This window comes from Gnatocerus cornutus, chromosome 7, assembly GCF_029298725.1.
Source record: "Gnatocerus cornutus isolate USDA-ARS CGAHR chromosome 7, icGnaCorn1.1, whole genome shotgun sequence".
Lineage (NCBI taxonomy): Eukaryota > Metazoa > Arthropoda > Insecta > Coleoptera > Tenebrionidae > Gnatocerus > Gnatocerus cornutus.
In genome coordinates this window covers 17,992,820-18,007,415 of record NC_142239.1, presented here as the reverse complement: position 1 = coordinate 18,007,415, position 14,596 = coordinate 17,992,820, and the positions used below count along the sequence as shown (strand labels likewise).

The following is a 14,596-nucleotide window of genomic DNA, read 5'->3' as shown; positions in this document are numbered from 1 at the left end:
ATTAAAAACTCCTAGACGAGCCCTGAAAAGGAATCTAGTATAAATAAAATGACACTTGCTTGCTGGCCGGGGCGTTGAATCCTCGCACTCTTGAAGACGGTCCTGGAAGTCGACGTCGTGTCCTCCACCTTGATGACGGCTGCTCTCTGTAACATTCAGAACATTAAAAACTCCTAGACGAGCCCTGAAAAGGAATCTAGTATAAATAAAATGACACTTGCTTGCTGGCCGGGGCGTTGAATCCTCTCACTCTTGAAGACGGTCCTGGAAGTCGACGTCGTGTCCTCCACCTTGATGACGGCTGCTCTCTGTAACATTCAGAACATTAAAAACTCCTAGACGAGCCCTGAAAAGGAATCTAGTATAAATAAAATGACACTTGCTTGCTGGCCGGGGCGTTGAATCCTCGCACTCTTGAAGACGGTCCTGGAACTCAAAGTCGTGTCCTCCACCTCGATGACGGCTGCTCTCTGTAACATTCAGAACATTAAAAACTCCTAGACGAGCCCTGAAAAGGAATCTAGTATAAATAAAATGACACTTGCTTGCTGGCCGGGGCGTTGAATCCTCTCACTCTTGAAGACGGTCCTGGAAGTCGACGTCGTGTCCTCCACCTCGATGACGGCTGCTCTCTGTAACATTCAGAACATTAAAAACTCCTAGACGAGCCCTGAAAAGGAATCTAGTATAAATAAAATGACACTTGCTTGCTGGCCGGGGCGTTGAATCCTCGCACTCTTGAAGACGGTCCTGGAACTCAAAGTCGTGTCCTCCACCTCGATGACGGCTGCTCTCTGTAACATTCAGAACATTAAAAACTCCTAGACGAGCCCTGAAAAGGAATCTAGTATAAATAAAATGACACTTGCTTGCTGGCCGGGGCGTTGAATCCTCGCACTCTTGAAGACGGTCCTGGAAGTCGACGTCGTGTCCTCCACCTCGATGACGGCTGCTCTCTGTAACATTCCGAACATTAAAAACTCCTAGACGAGCCCTGAAATGGAATCTAGTGTAAATAAAATGACACTTGCTTGCTGGCCGGGGCGTTGAATTCTCGCACTCTTAAAGATGTCCTGAAAGTCGACATCCTGTTGAATTCTAAAATCTGAAACATATTACGTTATACATATTCGTGTTAGTCGTTAACAATTGTCCAGAATGTTAGTTCCCAACAGTTAGATCTGGTTAAAAGATTCCAATTACAAAACATTATTTGCGCACCTATTACATTTTGATTGTCTAAACTTATTTTATAACTTATTCTAAATCTTATTTTATAACTTACTTGCTAAACTTACGTGCTAAACTACTTGCTAACTTAACTAACTATACTAGGTACAGGCGAGCTCTGAAATCAAGAAATTAATGAAAACTAGGAAAAAACACGGATGAAAGGGGAACTGAAATTTCCTTGAAGTTGTTGTCATCCTCACCAGAACACATCTAAAACAAACAGAAATTAATCAAATGAGTCAAAAAGTGAGTTCATCCAGTTCTAAATGAAGTTGAACGCTAGCACCCACGTCGTTCCTTGAAATCCTGTCATCCTCATCGAACTCTGCTACAATCTAAAACATTCAAAACATTAAAAACCTCTTTGCAAGTCCCTGAAACAAAAAGAAATTAGTTAAAATAAACAAGAAGTTTGTTGAGGACGATGGAGTTGAGTGCTAGCACCCACGAAGATGTTCCTTGAAGTCCTCCACTTTGAAGTCTGCTACAATCTAAAACATAAAAAACATTAAAAACTTCCTAACAATTCCTGAAAGAAAGAGAAATGAATTAGAGCGTTGCGACGTTGAGTGCTAGCACCACTAAAGAAATCCAGGCCTGTTCCATCATCCATCCATTGTTGCATTTTCGCTCCATCCATCCAGTTCCCGAAAGTAATCTGAAATAAACAAATTGAAATCAAACTTCTCAAATAAGCCGCGCACTGAATAATATTTAAACACAGTTAACTTTAAACAAAAGCGAAATTGTTACAACTAATAAACTAACGCGAAATGTGTCTAAACCGCAACGTCCCTAAATAAACCATTACTAATACTCACCCTGCAACAATTCAATTCCAAAGTCGCTTTATTCCTCACAAACACGTCTGTCTTCGACAAGAACCACTGCACAACTGCCCTTCCAACTAATTAAATAGGTGCGATTACGTGATTAACAAAAACTCTTTTACGTCATTACCAAAAAATTAATTGATGCAGACAAAGGCCTGGACACTTGATCAAGTAATTAAATGGGATTACATGATTACCTAACCGTTTTTCTTATTGTGCAAAAAATTGTTCGCTAACAAAGGCCCGACTGCACTCCCAAAATCATGAAATTTAAAAGGGAATAAACCGAATGTTTTGTAGAAATTACTGTAGCTATCCACTTTTAAACAAAAGCAATATTGTTTAAACTATTAAACGAAAAGTTCGGAGAAACTAATACGAAATGAAAATGTCTAAATTGAAACGGTTCTAAGTAAACTATCTGTTAGCAATACCCTGCAACTATTCAATTTCAAAAGCGCGAAATTAAAAAGAAATAAACCCGACATTTCCCGTATATTACTGTATCTATCCACTAGAGAAGTTAAGTTAAAGCTATATCAACTAAGCTGCGCATCGAATTACGCTTAAGCACGTCTTATTTTAAACAAGAAGTAGAATTTTAAAACTTATGAATGAAAAGTTTCGCGAAATATTTCTGCCCTGCGTGGTTCTCAAATAAACTCATTTAGCACCTACCTTTCAATTCAAATCCTAAAACGGCACAATTTTACTTCACATGCACAAACACATCCGACTCCTCCAAGTCGCACCGCTCAACTAAATAAACAAAGCGATAAAGTCATTACGAAACCTCGGAAAAAACTGCCCTTCGCGTTTATTCGTCGGTGAATTAAGACCGCCCCATTGTTGTCATTATTTTTGCGCGAAAATTCAAATAAATGTGCGAAATCCTAGTTCTCGAAGAAATTTCGACTAATGTGAGACGACGACTCGAAATTGGACTGTAACTTGCATAATAGCCAACTGTATTGTTGGTTGCCTGCTTTACGTGCAATTTTTGTGAAGATAAATATTTGGCCGACTTTAAAACTAAAAGATTTTTATTATTCTGCATAATATCTTATTCTATTTATACTATACATCATTTAGCAAACTCAATATTTTAGAAGTTTTTTTTTGTCGTGACAAATTTTTCATATGCAGCCAGTAATACAATACTGTACAGTGAATTATCCAAAATCTTATCTGGCAAGTTTTCCGACTATTTTCAGTGGTTTATTTCAACTTAGAGTAAAACATTACACTTGAGAATTGAATCCACGATGTCCAATATGGCTGGTGAGCAGGAACATCATAACCATCTCGGTTATTTAGACTACCAACGTAAAAAAATGTCAAGATTAATAATAATATTAGTTTCAACTCTCTGGTCCACATAAACAACACAAAATTTCCATGTCATTTAGTGCGCATGTAGAGATAGACAGAAGATATCGTTGTCTTTCTTTTTGTTACTAATAGCGGTACCTTATAAAACAGAAACTTTGATCTAGTGACCTTAGTCAAATTTCAATTTCAGCGGGAAGTTCGAAATTTGAAGTGTAGCAGAGACTTTTTATAGTATATTTAAATATAAATTCATAAATACAAGGTACTTTTCTTTCTGGTTCGCCTAAATACTGGCACAAACAATATAATACAAAGTGCCGCCGGTTTAGGCCTTAATACTATTTACAGCATGCTGTCTGTGACTTCCCCCGGGTTTTCCAACGCGGCTTTTCTTTCGTTGACCGCAATGACCAGCTTCCGGTGTGGTCCTAGTGGCAACCCCAAAGTCTTGAGATCGTTCTCGGTCAGCATCATCAACGTGTCTAAATCAATCTTTTGTTCTTCAAATTTGGAGAGGTACTCTCCCAAACCCCACGCTGTTAGGAACCTTTCAAGAGGACCGTTGGGATTCTCTTCGTCGCTGGATTCCGGATCTAAACAAAAAAATCAGTGCTATTGTTATTATCCTGCGGTACTAGCGGTACTCACCAGAGAGCTCGTCCTCGATGGACAGCGTGTTGGTTCTAGGCCCATAGCTTTCCCCCGATCCGATGGAACTTTCTTCGTTTGTGTACTCTCCGTGGAAGCCTTGGAAGGTGTTGGTTATACTTTTTCTGAACGCTATACTGCCAATTCCCGGTCTGACGAAAATACTCGCTGGTTCCTGATGGATCTTCTCTCCAGAGGAGTTCTCCAACTCGTGTAAAAAGTCAGGTTGGGAGATGGAGCGGGTTAGACCATTAGGTGGTGGAGGCGGCGAAGACTCGATGTACTCCGCCTCGTTGAAGACTGATTCCAAGCGCCGACTCGCTTTGTTTTCGATGGTTCCAGTGTAGAGAACCTCGGAGTCTCTTCGGTAGCCTTTTAGGGAGCGCACGGAGCGTTGGCCATCCTCAATTTCGCTCACCTAAAGTTATCTTTTTTAGTAAAAATTAACAGAAGAGGCGGTGGTTACTTTGAAGTCGTCGTTTAAGGCCACGCGACTCGTCCTCCCCGCTAGAATTTTTCTTTGCACCGACCCTATATTCCTCCCCCCGGTGAGAGTCCCACTCCCCACAATCGCACTGAAGGAGTTCCTCGGTGGCTGCGGCAAACTCGACAAATTCGACAACGACGGACTCTTCAACCTCGTCTTCAAAGTCTCGATGACCGATGATCGCGGACCTTTGACCTTCTTCTTTTCCAACTTTTCCTGAAATTGTTCGGTCTTCGCTTGTCGCTTGTTAAACTCCTAAAAAACGACAATATTATGCTAATATAACAACAGTGACACCGTTTTACTTTGATGCATTTCTCCGAGTCCTTCTTCGCTTTATCCTTTAAGGCTTTGGCTTTCTTTTTGTCGGCCTCGATTTTGGCGTGAGTACTGTCCAAGAACCGGAGAATATCATCCCGGTTGTTCATCCCGGCGAGTTCTTGAGCCGTGCGCCCATCGATGTCGGTGGAGTAGATATTGGCGCCGAAATTGACTAGGAATGTGACGATATGTTTGTGGCCTTGGGCGGCAGCGAGGTGCAGCGCCGTGTTGCCGAAGAGGTCAGCTTTGTCCGGGTCGCCCCTGAGGGAAAAATGGCTCATTTCCGGTTTCAAGGACAGCGAATTGTTATCACCACATATTTATCTCTGAGTAGCAAGATCGAGCGAACTTTTTTGTTATTACTCAGAGATAAAAACGAAGTGATTTGGATTGTTTAAATTAGTCATTCGACGCTTTTAATTTCTTTTTTTATTAGTATAACGAACCGTACCGAATTGTGTTGATTTGCACCTATTATTTGTTGTTTTTTTACGGTTGGGGGAGCACTTTTGTCGTTCCGCTGCGTGAAAAAAGCAGCGACATCCACGAATTTTTGTTACAAAGGATGGAATTCGTTTTTATCTCGATTTATAGATTATTGGAAATCTTGGATTAACTGAACAATTGGAGTAAAAATAGTAAACTTAAACTTGCGTCAGTTTTGAGTTATGTTGGAAAGTGGGTTTGACATTTAAATCCGAAATTTTCTCTACTCGACCGGAATTGCAAATATGGAAATTTACAATTTCACTTATGAATTGGCAAATTTCAACTGTAGAAAAATCAAAGAACTATTTCTTATGTAAAAAAACGCGAGAAAAACGATGGCGCAAGCCGCATCTCAATATCTGAAATAGTTTCCGAGATATCGAGCACGAATTGTTTTGAACCTTCAAAAATTTGGCCCTCTGGCGACAATCCAAAAATTTAAACGATCATAACTCAGTTATTTGTTGACGAAAATTGAAAATTCTCATGTTTTTGAATGCAGCGTGACATTCTGCGTAAAATGAGACCCAAATGTGTTAAGTTTGCTCAATAAATAAACGAGGTATTGGCCAAAAACGGTTTTGAAGACGTCATTTTCGGGTGATTTTCAATCAATGTTTTCAAATTGAAAACGACGTTTAATAGCTTTGAATTATACATTAGTCGAAAAAGGAGCTCGAAATCTATCTACTGGCCAAATTTGAGATCGATCGGACAAATAATTTACAAGCTATGGCCAAAAATAAAAAAAATGAAAAATTTTCATCGTTTGAGTCGGATTTTTTTTTCGCGAAAAATCGACTATCCAATTTTGGGCTTTCGAGAACATTTTCTAACGTAAAATGAGCCGAGAAAACGAATGGCACAAACCGCATCTCAATATCTCGAACAGTTTCCGAGATATTTAACTTTAAAAATTACGAAAAATGAGGAAAAATGAAAATCAACTTTCGGAAACTTTGATCGGCCATACCTCAGTTATTTGTTGTCGGATCTGAATTTAAATCCCAGATTTGTAATCTGCGGAAAATTCTGCGTACACTGATGTATAATAACTCAAGTTTACTTGAAAAAATAAGCGAGATATCGATATCAGAAATTTGGCATAGTTTTAGTCGTGAATTTTTGCGAAAATTTGCAAATTTCGACTGTAGAAAAATCAAAGAACTTTTTCTTATGTAAAAAATCGCGAGAAAAACGATGACGCAAACCGCATCTCAATATCTCAAATAGTTTCCGAGATATCGAGCACGAATTGTTTTGAACCTTCAAAAATTTGGCCTTCTGCCGACAACCCAAAAATTCAAACAACCATAACTCAGTTATTTGTTGACGAAAATTAAAAATTCTCATGTTTTTGAATTCAGCGTGACATTCTGCGTAAAACGAGACCCAAATTTGTTGAGTTTGCTTAATAAATAATCGAGGTATTGGCCAAAAACGGTTTTGAAAACGTCATTTTCGGGTGATTTTCAATCAATGTTTTCAAAATGAAAACGACGTTTAATAGCTTTGAATTATACATCAGTCGAAAAAGGAGCTCAAAATCTATCTACTGGCCAAATTTGAGATCGATCGGACAAATAATTTACAAGCTATGGCCAAAAATAAAAAAAATGAAAAATTTTCATCGTTTGAGTCGGATTTTTTTTTCGCGAAAAATCGACTATCCAATTTTGGGCTTTCGAGAACATTTTCTAACGTAAAATGAGCCGAGAAAACGAATGGCACAAACCGCATCTCAATATCTCAAACAGTTTCCGAGATATTTAACTTTAAAAATTACGAAAAATGAGGAAAAATGAAAATCAACTTTCGGAAACTTTGATCGGCCATACCTCAGTTATTTGTTGTCGCATCTGAATTTAAATCCCAGATTTGGAATCTACGGAAAATTCTGCGTACACTGATGTATAATAACTCAAGTTTACTTGAAAAAATAAGCGAGATATCGATATCAGAAATTTGGTATAGTTTTAGTCGTGAATTTTTGCGAAAATTTGCAAATTTCGACTGTAGAAAAATCAAAGAACTTTTTCTTATGTAAAAAATCGCGAGAAAAACGATGGCGCAAACCGCATCTTAATATCTCGAACAGTTTCCGAGATATCGAGCACGAATTGTTTTGAACCTTCAAAAATTTGGCCCTCTGGCACAACCCAAAAATTCAAACAACCATAACTATAAAAAAAATCGTAAAAACCAGAGATATTAGCTGGTATGTTAGAAGACCTTGAACTTTTTAGATATTGGTAGTACTGTTTACCCCCATTCAACGTGACGTATGTACAGATGATATGTCAACAGAGCTACCAACACCCAAAACAAAAACAAAGCCTTCTTTCTACACATTCTGCTTCGTTTTTATCAAAATCTGGCGGTAAAACATAAAAAAAGTCGTAAAAGCCCACATACTCTCGAGAGATTAGCTGGGATACTTGGAGACCTTCGATTTATCTCTACAGATTGATTGATAGCCTCAAACTTAAAGTAAAGGCAATTTTTTGTAAATTTCGAGCGACTTTCCAAAATTATTCGTGTCTATCGAATTCGCATGTCTCGTTTTCTCCATTCATCGTAAAATTTCCTTAATTAATGATCGGCGCCGTTAGAGCAATTACCCGAATTGCTCTTTAATTATGCCATTGAAAAATCATTACCTTCACCATCCGCCAATCGATCAGATTCCGATAAGACAATAAAATCGCTCGACGATAAGCAGTGACGTAAGCCCCCAAGAACGCCCCAATCGATTACCACTCACCCCCTTCCGCATAACAGTCTGAGTGCCTCTAAATTTCCGTAAAAAGCTGCATAAAGAGTTGGGGTCATCCCTTGTTCGTCACGACCATTGCAATCTCTTTTGGTCGCTTCCTTTAGCACTTCGATCATGCCATCTTTGGCGGCTCTGAAAAAGAGTTTCACTACTTTTCCGAGAAAGCAAAGAGAAATTCGAACGGAAATTCAAATTCCGCTTTTCGCGAATTCGAAAACTTACTTGTGGTATCTGTCCGTTGACATTGTACATGGGAATCACACGAAACGCGGTCCTTTTTGCAATTTTTTCGCGTTTGTTTGTCACAAAAAATTCAAACTAAACATCGAAAACGAGATAACTGAACTGTGATATTGTTCCAGGTGGTTCAGCCACCTGGCAGAACATAATTAAGTGTGTCGGGTATTCTCGCCGTCGCGAAAAAACCCGAAACTTTGACTCAACGTAGTTTCGGTTGGTAACTGAGGTGACAGTGCGGCTAGTGACACATAGATGTCGCGACGTGTCGGAATTTTAAAAAAGCGCGCGTAATGAGTATTTTATCTCCAGTTCTTCATTATTGTGGGTGGAAACTGAAAGAGCTGGTTGGGCGGAGCGGAAAGCAATATTTCAAAGTTCAATTATGCCGCGAAACACGTTAGCTCAGAGAATAAAGTGATTCCGGTGTTCTTTTAAACTACCTATTATCTTTTTTTTCGTGCTTAAGCAACGACTTATATGGAATTAAATGTTCGGGGCGTGATGTGAAATCGAAGCGCAGATGGTGTAAGCGTAAATTATAATTATTTTTATTACTAAATCATTGTGTGTTTAATTCGTTTCGGACGAGTTTTTCGATTTATTGAAGTCGAGATGAAAAAGAACGACGACGAAATTAATTACCGGCATAATAAGGTACGAATTCTTGCAGAAATTCGTTGTTTTGGCTCTCGAATAAATCTTGGAGAGGTGCTAGCGTGTAATTACTTATTAAAAATTATTAATTATTGAGAATCTATTTTCGTGATAAGACGTTGTTGATCCCACATTAAAGTCATGGGTTTGTCCGATTCACACCATCGTAGTCGGTAAATATAGGTTTGTAAAAGAGGCGAGATGGGCCTTTAGAAGAGTCGTGCTGGTGATACCATCTTGCGGTGCAAAGTCAAAGGTGTTGCTTCATCGTTTCCAACTTTATCCGATTCGAATCTCTGGGACCACTTTCTTATTTTCCGTACAAAGTCCTGAGCGAGTTTTCAACAGGTCGATTACCAATTTTGCTTTATAATTAAATTTTACACCGCTCAGCATTGGGAGGTGGAGAAGAAAAGACATGAAAACTGTTGGATTTTTTTCGGAAATTTAATATTCGGACGTAAAATAATCGCCCTTGAGCAATAATCAAATCGGAGTTTTACGACTGAATTTTATAATTCCAGAGAACTTGTGCCATAACACAAATTTTATGATCGGCTAGTAATAAGTAATAAAATTTATATCTATTAGAAAATAAATTGAAAGATCATCGAATGGTGTTTTTCTCGTCTCGGATCCAAACAGTCATTTGTGCTCATTATCTCGACGATAAATGTTTCCAGCAGGAATTGCGTTCCAACATCTAATTTATTATGTTTATAACTATAGGAAGTGTTTACTAATTAATTTAAACTTTTTCTCTTATTAATTATCTCAGTGGGATTAAAAATGATGCAATTCGAACACATAAATTACAACTAAAAGTCTAACACCTTTCGAAAATGGAATTCGATTATAGTTTAGTAATTTACAGTCGGGGGCGTGCAAGAACTGTTAATATCGTCCAATCGAACAATTCATTCGTGAAAGGACTCCGGTCCTTAACAAGGATAACGTGGAATTGGGCAACCGGAGCCTTAGGAGAGATGCACAAGTGTGATAACCCGGAGGTGACCGTAGCAGGAATTTTTTCCTGCTTTGTTTTGACGAATTGATTCCGAGGACGATGCCTTGTTTAATATCGTAGCATATAATCTGTAATAATAGAATAAGAGTGATGTATAGACAACGATAAGACACGAAAGATCTGATAACGGATGATAATTATGGTGCCTTAAGGTTTTGTAATTAATTCGAGACTAAGGTGGAGATAATAACGTGTATGAAGAAATTTTCGAGAGCTGAGTTGGGCGGGGTTATTAGTGAGGGAGCTCGACGGACCTTCAGAAGGAAACAGATTTTCTCAAGTGTTAGACACCAAAGGATCTGAGTGACTTTTGTATCTGAATTCAGAAATATTTGTGAAAAATTATTTTTTTGGGTTCTACAGTACAAACATTTATTTTCTTTACTTTTGACGCGCTGATGACCAATCCATTGCGGTTGGACATTTTTAAATTAGCGAGTCAAAATTTTCAGAATTTATTAGTTTATACCTCTGATTTAGATAGAGCAAACTGTAGAAGTCCATTTGCCACAGGGGAAAAATTAAGAAAAATAAATCTAGGGTATTAGGAAATCTGCATTTTTTTTATAAATATGAATATTGATTGTTATAAATTATACAGTTTTAGGATTAGACAGTATACATTTTTAGTATTTTCTAATTTTGATCTGTGTATGAAACACACTAAATTGTAAAATTCCAATTCTACAGAGTGAACATTTAAAAATTCCAGAATCAGAAATTTGGAATTTTTCATTAAAGTTTATAAGTATCTAGTTCTGTAAATTAGACATTTTTTGAGTTAGCTTGTCAAAATTTTCATAATTAATTAATTTAGATCTCTGATTTAGACACCAAATTGTGAAATTCCAACTGTACAGGAAGAAAATTTAAAAACCATAATTCCAAGGTAAGGAAAAATTTGCAATTTTTTTAAAAACAGTTTTATTTATTTCTATAAATTGGACAGTTTTTGGATTAGACTGTATACATTTTTAGTATTTACTAGTTTTGATCTTTGTATAAAACACAATAAATTGTAAAATTCCAATTCTACAGAGCAAAAATTAACAAATTCCAGAATCAGGGAGAAATTTGCAATTTTTCATTAAACTTTCTAAGTATCTAATTCTGTAAATTAGACATTTTTTGAGTTACCGAGTCAAAATATTCATAATTTACTAATTTAGATCTTTGATTTAAATACACCAAATTGTGAAATTCCAACTGTACAGGAAGAAAATTTAAAAACCATAATTCCAAGGTATGGAAAAAATTGCAATTTTTCAAAAACAGTTTTATTTATTTTTATAAATCGGACAGTTTTCGGATTAGAGAGCCGAAATCCTTAGAATTGACTAGTTTCGACCTCTGTATTAAAGACACTAAATTACAAAATTTTAAGTGGATAGGGCGAAAATTTAAAATTCAATTCGGAATTAGATATTTACATAACAAGTGCGGAAAGTGACCAATTTCGCACGAGTGTAAATGTCGATGCACGAGGCGCCAGCCGAGTGCAGATGTTACACGAGTGCAAGAAAGACACTTTCCGACGAGTTGTGTACACTATTTTTCCTACGACCTTCCATCATCAGGAAGAAACCATAAGCCTTGACAATAGTTCATTTCTTATCTATTCTTAAATATCGTTTTTTACGACCATGAGGTTTTATATGAATAAAAGTGACGTATTCCACATAGTTGGATGGTTGATGTTTTCGTACATCAATTTACGAAAGTAAAAGTCACTATAGTGTGATAGGTCAAAAACGACCTAACCAATTCATTTTTACCATTATGCATGTTGTTTTACAGTGAATCGTCTAGATATTTAAGACAAAAATTCAAGAATTACATTTGTTTTTCAAAATAACTGTCAAATTTGACAGGTCTGTGCGGATATATTCATATCAACTAGTGACTTTTACTTTCGAAAATGGATGTACGAAATCATCAACTTTCTGAGTCATTTAACCGTGTGGAAAATGCCACTTTCATATGGGGTCGTAGGAAAAGAAATTTACAATGTTTTCATAAACTTTCTGTTTGGTTCTGCAAATTGGACATTTTTTGAATTAAAGAGTAAAAATTTTTAGATTTTAAGACCTCTGATTTCGACAGACCAAATTGTGGTATTCTAACTGCACAAGGGAAAAATCAAAAAAATTTTAACCCCGGCTAATGGAAAATTTGCTTTTTTAAAAAATATATATAATTTCTTAAAATTGTACAATTTTCGGATTAGAGAATTCACATTTTCAGAATTTACTAGTTGAGGAGACATCTGTATTAGACACACCAATTTGTAAAATTCCAACTCTACAGGGCAAAAATTTAAAAATATTAATTTTACGATTAGGAAAAAATTGGCAATTTTTTCCTTAAACTTTCTATCTAGTTCTGTAAATTGGATATTTTTTAAATTAAAGAACTGTACAGTGCTGTACAAGAATTTTTTTTTAAATTTTAATTCCCAGATAAGGAAAAATTTGCAATTTATTTCTAGAAATTGGACAGTTTTTGGATTAGAGAGCCGAAATCCTTAGAATTGACTAGTTTCAACCTCTGTATTAAAGACACTAAATTACAAAATTATAACTGGATAGGGCGACTCATCAAATATGGTTATTCCAGGATTAGAGAGAAATTCGATGGTTTTTGACTAAGAGCGTCTAAATTTTCAGAATTTATTATTACTAACTAACTAAAAGTTGCATTGTTGATGAATTTTTTTTGAATTTATTCCTATAAATTGCACAGTTTTCGGATTAGAAATTTTTCATTACTTGTTTGATCGTCGGCTTAAGTTGCTAAGTCCATTTTTGAACAAAATGCGTTTTCAATTTTATAAAAAGGATAACAGAAAGGTACAGAGTTGGATACATTTATGTGTTATTATTTCAGAAGTAAGAAACATTCTACCTTAATTCCCCAAATTTTTAAATCTCTGATTTGACGACAAATATGTAAAAATCAAGAATTTTTGACGTCGCTTCAAAATAATCTATAAACTTTGATAACACGAAAACTAAAACAGAAAAAAAATCGTTTTTTATTATCGTTTCGGACAAAAAATATAATGATGTATTACAATAAAAAAATCAAAGTAAGTTTAGGAGTACTACGCAAAAATGTATCAAAAAGTTTTCAAAAAATTATCATGGCTAAATCCAATTCCCCCGGCGACTTCTATAGTTCGTTGGAAAGCCTATTTAATTACTTTTCTTTTAAAGTTTCAAAATTTTGCAAGTTAAGCAAAACGAAAAAAAGGAAAGTAGTTGCAGGGTACTTGAAAAAAACTTATTTTACAAATATCTTAGAGTCCTGATCTGATGGAGCAAAACGGGCTTCGGATTTAGAATGAGGAGACAATTCCACTTTAGAAATGACTTTCCACAGTTCCAGTACAAATTTCGTTCAAAATTTGTTGACTGGTATAATAAGAAACGTCTCCTATAAGCTGTGGAATTGAAGCATCTCCAGTTGAATGGTTTATTTATAAATATTTATTATAATCCATAAAAATATGTATAAATAAGCGATGAATAAGCACGTCTTGCGCCGTAGGTCTTCTAAAGCGGTTTCACAATTAAAGAAGATCCTATACAAAAGACCTCTCATATTTCTTCGAACTGAAGACGTGAGAAATACTATAATGAAGATAAAATCGCTTCCTCATTTAATTAATTGCAGTATACATGTTAAAACACACAATATCATGTTTAAAAAGTCAGCTGTCTTAATTATTATCATGCATTGTTCAAACCCTAATAAAAATGGAAATAACAGAATTAATTACAACAATAGCAAAGTCCGATCGTAGACGAAAATTTCCTTATATTAAATAAAATATTCATAATTACATTATTATGATAATGTTCGGAGCGTATTAATCTAATTACGCTTTTGATGGATAATTCTGAAACAAAGCGCAGGTGTTTGAAAGCTATAAATTAAAAACTAATTAATTTCAAGCTTTTTTTTTTGAAAACCTGTACCTGCATCACTGTGGGAGATTCCGACGTTCAAAAAAAGAGTCTGACCCGATTACCACAACTTGTTTCAATTTGTTATTCTGAAACTTACAAATGATCTGTAAAAGCGAAGAAAAATCGTGTCACTCTTAATTATGATCGACAAATTAAAACTGGAACGAATTAGTCTCGTAATTTATGGATAGTTGTTCGTTTTATGGATGTTATTATTTAAAAATCCATTATTTTAAGTGGTGATTTGCGTAAATGAACATGTTAATCTTGTCCAGGTGGTTGGACTGAAAATCCATAAAATAATACGAGGGATCGAGATGGTTCAATAATGGTTGGGACGAGCTGCCCCAGGCTAAACGCTATTATTAGCTATAATATAGTGATTGATGTCCCACTGTGACCTCTGACATGTGAGAATTTCACGTGTTTAACACCTAGCCCTTAGCAGTGAGGCGCTCAGAAAATGGGATGAAGAAGTTTTTCGACAAAGAATCCTCAAACTTTCTATTCATTGCCAATTATCGTTCCAACACATTTCAGATTTATTAAAATTGACTGTGACTATTAGTTGGGCAGCAAAAAGTG

At 36.1% G+C, this 14,596-nt stretch overlaps 1 protein-coding gene across 1 annotated transcript; it reads right to left on the bottom strand.

The window, feature by feature from the left end:
- Window positions 1–3,618: 3,618 nt before the first annotated feature.
- Sans (SAM_USH1G_HARP domain-containing protein Sans) lies at window positions 3,619–8,513 on the bottom strand. The gene is made up of 6 exons (XM_088041871.1): window positions 8,342–8,513; window positions 8,108–8,251; window positions 4,839–5,115; window positions 4,513–4,788; window positions 4,047–4,464; window positions 3,619–3,991 (listed from the first exon to the last, which is right to left on the bottom strand). The coding sequence occupies exons 1-6, from the start codon at window positions 8,362–8,364 to the stop codon at window positions 3,741–3,743; spliced, it is 1,389 nt and encodes a 462-aa protein (XP_087897997.1). The 5' UTR covers window positions 8,365–8,513; the 3' UTR covers window positions 3,619–3,740.
- Window positions 8,514–14,596: the final 6,083 nt, after the last annotated feature.